The 11,994-nt window shown below is 37.8% G+C and overlaps 1 protein-coding gene across 2 annotated transcripts; it reads right to left on the bottom strand.

Moving 5' to 3' along the window:
• Positions 1-3,654: 3,654 nt before the first annotated feature.
• Positions 3,655-9,428, bottom strand: LOC102722679 (probable serine/threonine-protein kinase PBL7). Of its 2 annotated transcripts, XM_040524030.1 has the most exons (6): positions 8,826-9,337; positions 8,090-8,225; positions 5,785-6,043; positions 5,459-5,591; positions 4,479-4,747; positions 3,655-3,867 (listed from the first exon to the last, which is right to left on the bottom strand). In XM_040524030.1, the coding sequence occupies exons 1-5, from the start codon at positions 9,333-9,335 to the stop codon at positions 4,520-4,522; spliced, it is 1,266 nt and encodes a 421-aa protein (XP_040379964.1). In that variant the 5' UTR covers positions 9,336-9,337; the 3' UTR covers positions 3,655-3,867; positions 4,479-4,519. The 2 variants fall into 2 exon arrangements, with proteins under 2 accessions (XP_040379964.1, XP_040379963.1); XM_040524029.1 differs by lacking the exon at positions 3,655-3,867 and having other exon boundaries at positions 3,988-4,747; positions 8,826-9,428.
• Between the last annotated feature and the right edge of the window lie 2,566 nt (positions 9,429-11,994).

Below are 11,994 nucleotides of genomic sequence, written 5' to 3' on the forward strand. Positions count from 1 at the left end.
CCCGTCCTAGCCTAGACCGGGCCTAGACGTAAATACTGAAATCCGAAAAGGCTGAGAATTATGGAAAAAAAAAATTGGCCCGAGGTTAGGTCATACGAGCTTTGTTTTTTTAAATCGTATAAGTCTCGTGTCCTAGGCCATGTTCGCTACCTCTCTTTACTAAACCAGATTTTCTTGTTTTTTATTTTTTATGAGCACACTTTTAAAACTACTGAATGGTATGATTTTTGCAAAATTTTTATATAGAAATGATGCTTTAAAAATCATATTAATCTATATTTATTCTTTTATAACTAATAATTAATCAATCATATATACTTTTTTCACACGGATATCTAACCTATAAAGTAATACTCCTTCCGTCCCATATTATATAGGATTTTGATCTTCTATTCGTAATGTTTGACCACTTGTCTTATTCAAAAATTTTTTAAAATATTATTTATTTTTTTACTATTTTTATTATTAGAATTAGTTTAAGTATTAGTTATAGATTTTTTATATTTACACTAAATTTTTGAATCAGATAAATAATTAAAAATTACAAGTAAATATTCTTAATCTCATATAATCTGGTACCGAGGAAGTATAAGCTAACGCGGCCCTATGAAAGTGGGTGTGAGTTTGAGGTGGCGCGGCAGGTCCAAATTGGTTGCAGACAGGCTGTGTGGGTGGCGGTCAAAGAGAGCTCCAAAAGCGCCCCTGGAAGCCGGGCGACATGGCGCCCATTATTTTAACCCTGCCTTCCCCTCAACACTCATCAGTACGGAAAAAGAACCAAAGCAAGAGATTTGGTTCTGCTGCTGTTGCTGTCTCTCACATGCATCCTGCCTGATGCAATCACTGACCGTTACTACTATTACGCTGCGCGTTATTGTGTTTTGCGTTTACATTTTTTTAACCGTAAAAATTTATTATCTTGTTTTTTTCTAAAGTAGATTTTTAACTATTAATAATTAGTTTCATTATGTATACTATTAATAGATATTATAAAGTCTGCTTTTTTTTTCATTTTTCGTCCTTCGTCAACAAAAAGCATAGCCTGACCAATCGTTCCAAAATGGAAATATTTATTATATTTAAAATTTATATTATAAATAAGTATTTATGCACTTCTGTTCTAAAATATAAGTATTTGTATGATTTTTTATACTATTAATAGATATTATAAAGTCAGATTTTTTTTCATTTTTCGTCCTTCATCACCGAAGAAGGATAACCTGACCAATCGTTCCACAATATAAATATTTATATTATTCAAATTTTATATTATAATATAAGTATTTCTGCACTACTTCTATTCTAAAATATAAGTATCAGTACGATTTTTATATTATTAATAGATATTATAAAGTTAGATTTTTTTCATTTTTCGTTCTTCATCAATAAAGAAGAATAGCCTGACCAATCGTTCCAAAATATAAATATTTATATTATCCAAATTTTATATTATAATATAAGTATTCCTAACTACTTCTGTTCTAAAATATAAGTATTCATACTATTTAAATTTTTTACCAAAATATAAATATTTATGATATTGTTCATTGCATTATATATCTCATCAATTATTTTTTTTTCTATTTTATCCTCACCTCCACTCCCACCCCTATCTCCCACCCCTATTCATTTCTTATTCATTAAGGTGTCATATAGTCATTTTCTTCTCACCTTTAATTCTTGCAACAACATAGAAAACAGGTAATAATACTTACTATTTCAACTATTTTGATTATCCCAGATATCCTTAAAGAGATAATCTAATCGATTCAAAATTTAAAAAATAACAGCTGAATATTTTAAGACCTCTTTAGTTTGATAAACAAATTAGAAATGCTTAAATTTTAGTAAAAACTTACTATGTGGGTTCCACTTGTCGGGTGCTTTTGACCAAAACGCCCCTCTGCACCAGATGAGCTGATTGATTGGTGGTGGTCCTGCATTGTCCAGCTAGATATGACAATGTGGTCAGTCAGATGGATGGAATTTGGTCAATGTGCAAGTTTTTTTTTTCTTTTGTTTGTTTGTTTGTTTGTTTTTGAGTGAATGTTGGGCCATGATCTGGACATCCAACTGGTTTTCTGAAGCTGCGGGTCTGCTTGATTCTCTACTACTCTACTAATGGTAGCTATGAGGTGGGCGTTGTTTCCCTTGGTGTTGAGGTAGTGTCAACACGAGATGCAACAAATACATAGGGGGTGTTCGGTTGTTTTTTTCAAAAAAAAAAAGTTAAACAACATATATACAAATAAAAATAGTTTGTAAATAAAATTTTTTATATATGTGCTCTTAGCGATCTAAAAGAAAAGGTTAAAAAAGAAACTACGATAAAATACTTCAAAAATCAAAGGTTAAAAATTTAAAATTTAACTTATAAATATAAGAAAAACAAAAATATGAGGGTGATTGACCCTTATAGGAGTAACTGAATGTTGACATTTCAATATGATTTTGGTACAGCTCCAACTAAACAAGTACTCAGTCTCCATGAGTTAAATGAGGATAATTGTAGTATCATGCTAGCAAAAGCTTGAAAGAAACACCATTGCAAGTATCAACGCATTATTTCGTCTATTAAGGTCTTGATCTTAGAACAAGTCTTAGTATCTATAAACATGGATATATGTATCAGTTATACACTTATACTTCCTCTCTGTTTTATATTATAAGACTTTTAAGTTTGTCTAAATTCATCCATATATCAATGTATGTGTTTTATATATATGTCTAAATTTATTAGCATACAAATAATTCTATATATACAAAAATCTTGCTATTGTAAAACGGACAAATACTCGTTTGTAAAAACGCCATCGTTTAGATTAGTTTTGGAGGGTCCTTCCTGAGCTGGTGAAGAAAAACATGAGCAATCAGCTGGCATTGGATTGTTCCTGAAACGTCAAGAATCTCTCCCACCTGGGCCATATGTGGTCATGCCATGTGCTTTGCTGGTCAGCGATGAGATCTGGAATCAGGATAGCTTTCTCTGAACAAAAATAAATAAACAAACAAATAAAATCGTTGTGAGAAGCAACAGGAGGATGCAACATGCTTTGCTTTCTGAAAGAGAGCTCACAGCGTGTTTGTCTGTAGAGAATTATTCAGATATCGTCTCAATTGTGCATTGTGGGTTTTTGATATTAGTGGTGATTACTGAATCAACATGGTTTGAGTTACCAGGAGAACCAAACATGTTATTACTCCAGTGCAAACCAAAATTTTAGGTAAAATCATGCAAACCACTTTAGTCTAAAGGCGATGTCTTGAAAAAAAAATGGTGTAGGAGCTAGATCTTAAATGAACAGTTTTTATTAAGAATTTAGTGTTTAGATTTGAGTTGAAAAAAAGAGGGCAAAGATTTGCCGTACTATTCCAGTTTTTTCAAAAGTTTGTAAATTATAAAACTACTTGGTGAGGTAAATCGGTACGAATGTAAATAAAATACGCACATGGAGAAACATAATTGTTTCCATTAATATTCTGTTCTTATGAACTTCACAGGTTCCAAACAAGGGCATAGTACTTTTGTTTCAATAATGCAAATAATTCCATCCAGAGTACATCCAATCTGGTTAAGTCCGCCACCTTTCCTGGACAGCAATGCATATGCAACTTCATCAGCAACTTTAGTTCAGGTTAGTGCAATCATAATTCACAACTAACCGATCAACCGTCCATTGCAGTTTCTGATTCTTGTAGTTGAATTACAAAAGCCCAACAAATATGATGCACCATCAATAATCTTCCTTGGGTCATCAACAACACTAATCATGTGCCCCTCCCCTCTCCATATATGAAAGAGAACACAAATAATGTCTCAAATTACAGCTTGCAACAATAGTTAGACGTTTGAAACTTGACATGCACCTGAACATTATTTTCTCATTGTTCTTTTTGTAGAACTTTTTGTCGCATACTACAATACTAAGTAATTTCCCACATCTCTGAAGCATGAGCTGGAAGCTTAAAGAAACTGAGAAAGGAAATGCATGCAAATGATCAACTAGCAAAGATTTGTTTTTATAAGTTTCAGAATCCTACTATATACATATACAAGATACACCATGATGTTTATAGACCAAGGTAGTAGAGTTAAGACAACAGACATGGATCTCCAAAGACACCTAACATAATTGACAAGCCAAAAGAAAATTCAGCAGTACATTGCAATTCTGCCAGCTGGAAACAACACTCTGATCATTACCACAGGGCACAACCATAAGTACTAAGCCGAACCACCTAACATGATCACTAATTGCACATGACTAGAGAACTTCGCTTCAGACTGAAACTAGCTTTCTGGTCCATTGAACTAAATTAATGCTTGAATTCTAAATCTACCTGCTTACGATTCACCTTGCAAAATCGGGGATTTACTGGCAGAGGAAATGAATTAAGTTAATGAACATATTGATCCCATAATCTCAGCAGTAGTTGTTAGATGTAGATGAAGATCTCTAAAAATGTCAAGCACCAACCTGCAGAATAAGCACTCAGCTTCCCCTTCATCAATTGGCTTCTATGCTTGGACACCAGGGTTGCACGTCTTTGGAGTAGAACGATTCTTGACAAGTGGAACCAGTGATTGAACTACATCAGCCATTAGTGGCCTATAGTCAGCCTCTTGTTGAACACACATGGCAGCAATAGCAGCCACTTGGACAGCATCTTTCAATGAATATTGACCCTCCAGTGCTGGATCCAAGATCTGTACAACTTTCTCTCGGTCTGTGAGCATAGGCAATGCCTGCATCAATGCAACTAGCGATAGGTCAGATTTATGCCATCTTTAGAAATTATTTTTGAATATAAATCATAAAATAAGACCCTTTCCTACCTAGTACAACAAGAGAGACAAATAGATCCTAATTAAGCCATAACATTACTCTAGCATAAGAAAATGACAGGCATAATGAAGCAAAGACAAGTGAAGTGCAAGGTAAATTTTTAGAGGAGTTCAAGTACATGTAAAATATATTAGTACATATTGCTCCCATACTTCGAATGCACCTCAAACTTTTGCAACAGAAGCACCGTGTTCCATTACCTCATTTAGACTAAACAGTAGTATCAATGCTATGCTTCCAGATGGTTGAAGAAAAAAAGTTCAAAGTAAGATACATCAATAGCGCCATCCACAGCATGAGGCTTAAATGGACGCTTAAGAAAAAAAAAATCTGTTTTTCTCTTTCACATCATAACCACATGACGCTTATATCAGAAGGCCACTGCTTTCTCTGGCATTGGTGTGGCATCGATGCTTGAGCACAGCAGCTACATGCATGTAACGGCAAACAAGCACGCACACATATGCAATGACAAACAATCAAGCAACCAGCTTGCTCCCTTGCGTTGAAACGCCAGGTGCTTAACCTTTTCTCTTTTCTATGCACCTGTTTTAGCACTCAGGATTGAAGATGCCCTAGGCATCTCTGTGATGATGTAATATTCTTCTTACCCAGTTAACTAGAACACCTTCTCCTGGAGGCCTCTTCATATCAACTGGCACCCTGCCAGTAAGCAATTCCAGAAGTACAACACCGTAACTATAGACATCAGATTTGGTTGTCAAATGCCCAGTCAAAGCATATCTGCAGAGTTTGTGTAGTGAGCAATACATTAGAGACACTATAATCAGTTCAACACTTTATTCAAATCAATAAACAGTAAAATACAAAAAGAATTGAATATATCAGTATCAAACTCAAGTTGCTGTACAATGGGTTCAGAAGTCCTTGCGAAATGTTGTCAAAATGACTGTAAATCAAAGGAATTTGGTCTTACTCTGGTGCAACATAACCTTGTGTGCCTAGAACTCGAGTTGATACATGACCACCAGCTCTATCAGATCCAAGCTTGGCCAAACCAAAATCTGATACTCTTGCACGGAAGTCCTTGTCCAGTAGAATATTGCTGCTCTTGAAGTCTCTGTGTATAACTGGTGGAGTAACCCGCTCGTGTAGATATTCCAGGCCTTTTGCTGCTTCAAGAGCTATTCTCATTCTAGTAGGCCAATCCAGTTTTGAGATACCACCACAGGAACCTACAATGACAACTTTGTAGGATATCAGCTGGCAAGAAAAAATGGCTCAATGGATAGTGCCTAGAGTGCCTATAAAAGAGTATTTAAATAACTTTATATTTTTTATATTAACCAAAAGAATTAAAATGTGACAATCTGTAATATCACAATATGCCAACTTTCTGCACACTTAATGATTTAACCAAACGAATTGAAATGTGACGATCTGTAATATCACAATATGCCAATTTTCTGCACACTAAATGAATTGAAGCAGTATCAATGTATACCACCAAAACAAGAACACAATGTACATGTGATGACTGTAATTTACTAGTGAGTGGTTATAGTCGACGTTGGTTGATTATTATTAACGTCTCTAATTCAAAACCGAACATGAAATTTTGATTTCATTCGGCTCCTTTATGGGTATTCTCACCACTTAACATCTAAGTCAGCTTTTTTGACTGAATGGAACCAAGGCTCTCTGCTTTCTAGATGATCCCTAAAGAGTAGGAGATAGAAGCCTAAATCTATCTAATCTAATTACTTCGTTCCCTAATTTCATTTAAGAGATCCTGAGGAAAAGAATTGGGTTTCCACCGAGCTGAAACAACATGCTGATGGTTCTAGTAAACCAAAACTACCGTTTTTTAGCTATTTGGCTTCCATTTCCTTTTTTAAAAAAGAAGATTTAGTTACGATTGGAAATACACCTTTTTGTATCTTCATCCATAGATCCTTTACTCATATTTTAAAAATTGGAATCCTTAATCCAATGCAAAATTATGCTTCGCGACTCAGTTCACTTGTTTTGCAAACCATAACATTGAAAAGTATCCCAAGTTCCTAACTTGGTGGCAGGCTATACATAAAAAATGTTCAATGGAATAACTCAATTGTAAGGCTGCAAAATAATGGTGGTGCTCTCTCTAAAGAAAAGCCAGATGCCTGACTTTACAATATTGTTCGGCTTGCCTTCTTTTTTTGGAACAAAGTCCAGATTTTTAAAACTGAAGACGTGTTCAACATAGGACAAGTTACAAACTCTTTTCTGGAAGAGAGAAGCAGGCCCTAAAACCTGGCCTGTTTCAGCGCTAGTTCCCACTTTTTCCTAGATTATTAAACGGACTAATTTAAGTAAATTGCACACTCATAAGAGGTCTGAGAATGCTTTCTTTAGCGAATAGCATAGACAATATATCTATGCTCTGTTTCTATATAGTTACAACCCACTAACTACAATTACTGCTATAAAGGAGCATCTGTGAGGCCATGATGCCATGTCATCAAGAAGCTGAGCCAATTAAATTGATCCATTTGGTTCCTGTTTATTCTAGCTTATCTGGTATTCGCTCAAATTGCTCATTTGTTTCATATGAATTCCTGCAGCAACGCATAGGACATCAACTGTTTTTTTGCCATTATAAGTTTACAAAGTTGGAGATATACCATTGGTATCACAATGACATACGGGACCCGCATGAGTCAATGACATATGGGTCAAGATGGCATATCTCTAATTTTGTAAAATTATAATGACATCGTTGCAATTTTCCCTTTTAAATATTATAGCAGTAGACCGATTACCTAGGTTTTACAAGAATTATTTTTCCATGAACTGGAAATTCTCTTTGATTCTTTTGTGACTGAAACTTTTGACAGATGATTTGATAGATTCACCAATTAGATTTTTTTTCTCCAACCATGCCATTCCAAAGGAATAGTTGATCTTCAAGAGCATGTGTAAACATTAAATGTCATATATTATCATTACAAAGAGAAAATATCTTCATTGCTATATAAGGTATCTGCAGTTTCACACCAAGCAGTGATAATAACAAATCAATAATGAATGAGCACACTAACATGGCGTCCAGTCATAAAATACCAGGGTACATTACATGAAACATTCAACTGCACAATTCGTTTTTCTGATCTGTGATAAGTAGCAAATAGATGCTTATTGCTCTGTTTTCTGTTTTAATCTCGCTCCTTTTAATCAGACATAACTGTGAAGTATGAGATTCAACTATGTTGTAACTGAATGCTAAAAGGTGTGCATACCTCCATTTGGGTAGAGATGCTCCTGGAGACCTCCATTGGCCATGAACTCATAGACTAGCAGACGGTGTCCACCCTCTGAGCAATGGCCAATCAAGCCCAACAAATAAGGAGATCGAAGCCGACTCAGCAACTCCACCTACCAAAAAGATCATGTATTTATATTAAAGATCACCAGTGTCCCATTTTAACCACTAAAACTTGATTAGCTCAGCTTAGCATTCCAGCAGACGCAAGATCATAACCCATTCAGTCAATAAAACAAATAAAGGTAATTAGAGCTCCACGTGTGTGGTCAGAAACAAGTATAATGTTAATGCACACAAACACCAAAAATAACTGAAGCCCTTCAGGCAAATCTTATTTGAAACCCCTAAAAGTCTAGGTGAACTGAAGAAAAATCTCTCCTTGACACGAGACTGTGGCTATTCACTAATTTCAGCCTTTAGTGTAGCTATAGAACAACGCAACTGCTCCATTTTTGGAAGCATCTTCAACAACAGGCCAAACCAAAAATAACCCCAACAGATGACAGTGACACCATTTCGCTCCTCGGGAAACTATCATTGGTCTCTGTTGGACCCCCAAAGCTTTCATCAAGGTATGAAACGGGTGGTAAATTTTGTCCAGGGCCCCAATCTCATAAATATAAAAAGACCCGCATTTCGATTGCTGCTAGTTACGGAATAGTAATATACTCAGAAAATGCAAGAAGTTTAGCATCACATGAGAGGATCACCTCCATCTCGAACTCCTCCTCCCCTTGCTTGCCGGGGCGATCCATGAGCTTGACCGCGACCTTCCTCCCGTCGGGGAGCACCCCGCGGTAGACGGCCCCGAAGCTCCCCTGCCCCACCACGTGGGCCCGGCCGAACCCGCCCGTCGCGGCGTGCAGCTGCCGGTAGCTGAACACCTGCACGCCCCTCTCCCCGCCGACCACGACCGCGCCCCCGTCGCTGGCGGAGTTGCTGGACGGGCTCTCCTTCCCCTGCGTCGGGACATTCGCCGCAGCCGGCGGCGGCGGCGGGGGCAGCGGGGGCGGCGGCATGGGAGGAGGCGAGGAGGAGCGGTGCTTGGGGAGTTGGAGCGAGTGGAGCCTCCGGGAGACCTTGCGGGTGATGTAGCAGTAGTAGGCGAAGGCGGCGACGAGGGAGAGGAGGGAGAGCGCCGCCAGGGAGACGATCACCATGAGGGCCACCGACTCCTCCCGCTTGTAGTCATCGCCTCCGCCGCCGCCGCCGCTCGACATTGCAACCCTAGGCCCGAGGGGGAGGGGGGGGGATCGAGCCGAGCCGAGGAGGTGAATAGTGATCTCGGGAAGACGACGAGGGTTTTGAGGGGTTTTGGGAGCGGGGTGGGGGCGGAAGCTGCGCGCTCTCTCTCTCTTCTCCTTTTTTGTGCGCGGAAACCGAGGTAGGAGACAGGGAGGAGTGGGTGGGCCCCACGAGTCAGTGGCTTAAGGAAGGAAGGAAGGCGAGGCAAGGCAGGACCGCACGAGGGAGTGGCTGCGCCGGTGTTCGTTTTCTCGCCAAGTCAATAGTCGGTTTTGTCCGAAATGTTGACTATTTTGACTATTTTGGAAAACCCATTTTGAAAATATACTCTAGCAAAAACATTAACTGTCAATGGACATTGTGCTCTACGTAGTTGAAAATAGCGCTGAAGTATACTATCTTAACGCCACATCGCATCCACGTTAAGATATACGTCAAGTTAACACTTTGATCATGTCAGTACGAGGTTAGCGTTTTCGACCTAAACACTAACCTAACTAGTATCTAGCAAAACCATTTCTCATAGCAAATTTGGCTAGCATCGTACATGCTATGGCATCAACGGACTAGTCATCTAGCTAGACTAGCCATCTAGTTGGCCAAAAGGTTCATCTAACTATCCAAGTTTGGCTAGCTTTCTTCAGCAGCTATCCTATATCTTTATTGGCTTCTTCTCTTTCCTACTTTCTCTCTCTTGATTTGGCTCATCATTATAATATTTAGTGTATGATTTGGTTAGTCTTTTGAATGCATATGAAATATGGGTAGTGAATTTTTGTTAGCCAAATGATATAAAGATTTGTGGTGTTATGAAGCCGCCAACCATATTGACCTAGATCAAGATATTTTTCTAAGGTCAAAACCAGCTAACAAAGATGATTTTGATAGTTTTGGGAATAAGGCTTGTCTCGTGAGCAAACGATAAACTTTTTGGAATAAACCTACAACGGGGTAAACACCCATCTCGTGGACAATAAGGAAAGTTTATGGGACAAATCTACAAAGGGATTCACACTCTCACGGTGAGTACATACGACTTACCACATAAGCTGATGAAGATGGTCGAACTTGGGAAAAAAAGGTGGAGTTAACCAAAAAGAACGATTCGATTGACTAATTGAAATGATTGTTGAATGTGTTGTTTTTTTCAACTGAATCGACCTTAGCCCCTTATAAAGGTTGGTTGTCTCACTTGGCCTCTAGCTAGAGTGAGCAGTAAAAGGATCGTTTGAGACCCAGAGGAAGGTGAATAGGCCAAATTAAGAATTAAACTAAAGCAAAAGCAATATTCCGTTAGTCAAGAACATAACTTCCATTGAATCCTAACAGAATATTTGATAGGCGTATTGAAAGCTGCTCAACAGCATATTCAATAGATCTACCATGAACTAAATGCACATTCAACGACTATTTACTTGGTGGCCACAAAAGCTAAGCAGGCAGAGAGAGGAGAAGTGTCACTATGAGGATCCAAAGGATTTTCTAAAAGTCTGAATCCTTGAGAGGATTCAAATCTTTGTTGAGGACCTCACAAAGAGTCGAGTCTCTTTCGACTCTATACTCAAGAGCTTACACAAATGCACTCCTTCCACTTGTGGTATTTGTTTCCTTATGAAGGGGAGATCCGGCTTTCACACACTTCTCCTGACACCACAAGCGAATCAGTTGCTCGGGAGTGACACCTAGGTGTATAGGAGTCCTTAGCCTCCAAAAGTAAAAATGCACATCAAAATCTTTTAGAAGAAAAACTAGTTCTCAAGAAATGATGCAAGGACGCATAAGCACCAACACCTCCAAGAACCAACACTCACTCAAAGATTGAAGCACGAGTAAAAAGTTCTTGAAACAAGGGCTCAAAAGTGAAGAGAGAGAATTCAAACCCTAGGCTTGAGAGTATTCAATAACACCAGCAACCTTTTCTCTCGGGGTAGGTGGGAACTATTTATAGCAACCCGCAAAATTTAGTTATTAAGGGCAAAGATTCTATTTAATAGATATCCCGTTAGTATCCAACGGAATCTCTATTCTCCACAACCTCAAAACATCTAGAAAACACGATGGATAACGAAATCTCCATTGCACCATAAGAGAACTTCCGTTAGTTTTTTCAATAAAACCAAAATCACCCTCTCAATACATCAATGGAACTTCTGTTAAGGCATATCGAAAATTCTGTTAATTTTCTCAACATAACCATTTTGGATCGTAACAGAAATTTTGACACGCACGGATGGAATATCAGTTATGATAATCCACAGAGCCAAGGAGATCAAGTACCATAATGAAACTTTCATCAGCACATAGTGTAACTTCTGTTATTTTATAATAGAACCCAACAAAACGTTTTTGACTCCTATCAGAATGTCAGTTGCTACACATCAGAAATTATGTCAAACACATAAAACCCATATTTTAATTTAGGATGAAAGGGATAGAACACACACACCCCTTAGAGCAATTGCATTTTCCCCTAGGTTTTAGAGTAACATCCATTTTATTATACGGTTTTTCGTATGACTCTAAAACAAAATAGAAACTATTTATACTTTGTTAATAGGCATCTTATCTTGAGTCTTAACGAACATGTGATGTAGCTTTGCATACATACATTCTTGAATGACCAAATCTTACAAC

This window comes from Oryza brachyantha, chromosome 5, assembly GCF_000231095.2.
Source record: "Oryza brachyantha chromosome 5, ObraRS2, whole genome shotgun sequence".
Taxonomy (NCBI): Eukaryota; Viridiplantae; Streptophyta; class Magnoliopsida; order Poales; family Poaceae; genus Oryza; species Oryza brachyantha.

Coding starts and splice junctions, on each gene's coding strand:
- LOC102722679 (XM_040524030.1), bottom strand. CDS start 9,335: ATGTCGAGCGGCGGCGGCGGCGGAGGCGATGACTACAAGCGGGAGGAG. Junction 5,592..5,784: donor CAAGGTTATGTTGCACCAGA/GTAAGACCAAAT, acceptor CAAACTCTGCAG/ATATGCTTTGACTGGGCATT. Junction 4,748..5,458: donor AAGGTGTTCTAGTTAACTGG/GTAAGAAGAATA, acceptor GCATTGATGCAG/GCATTGCCTATGCTCACAGA.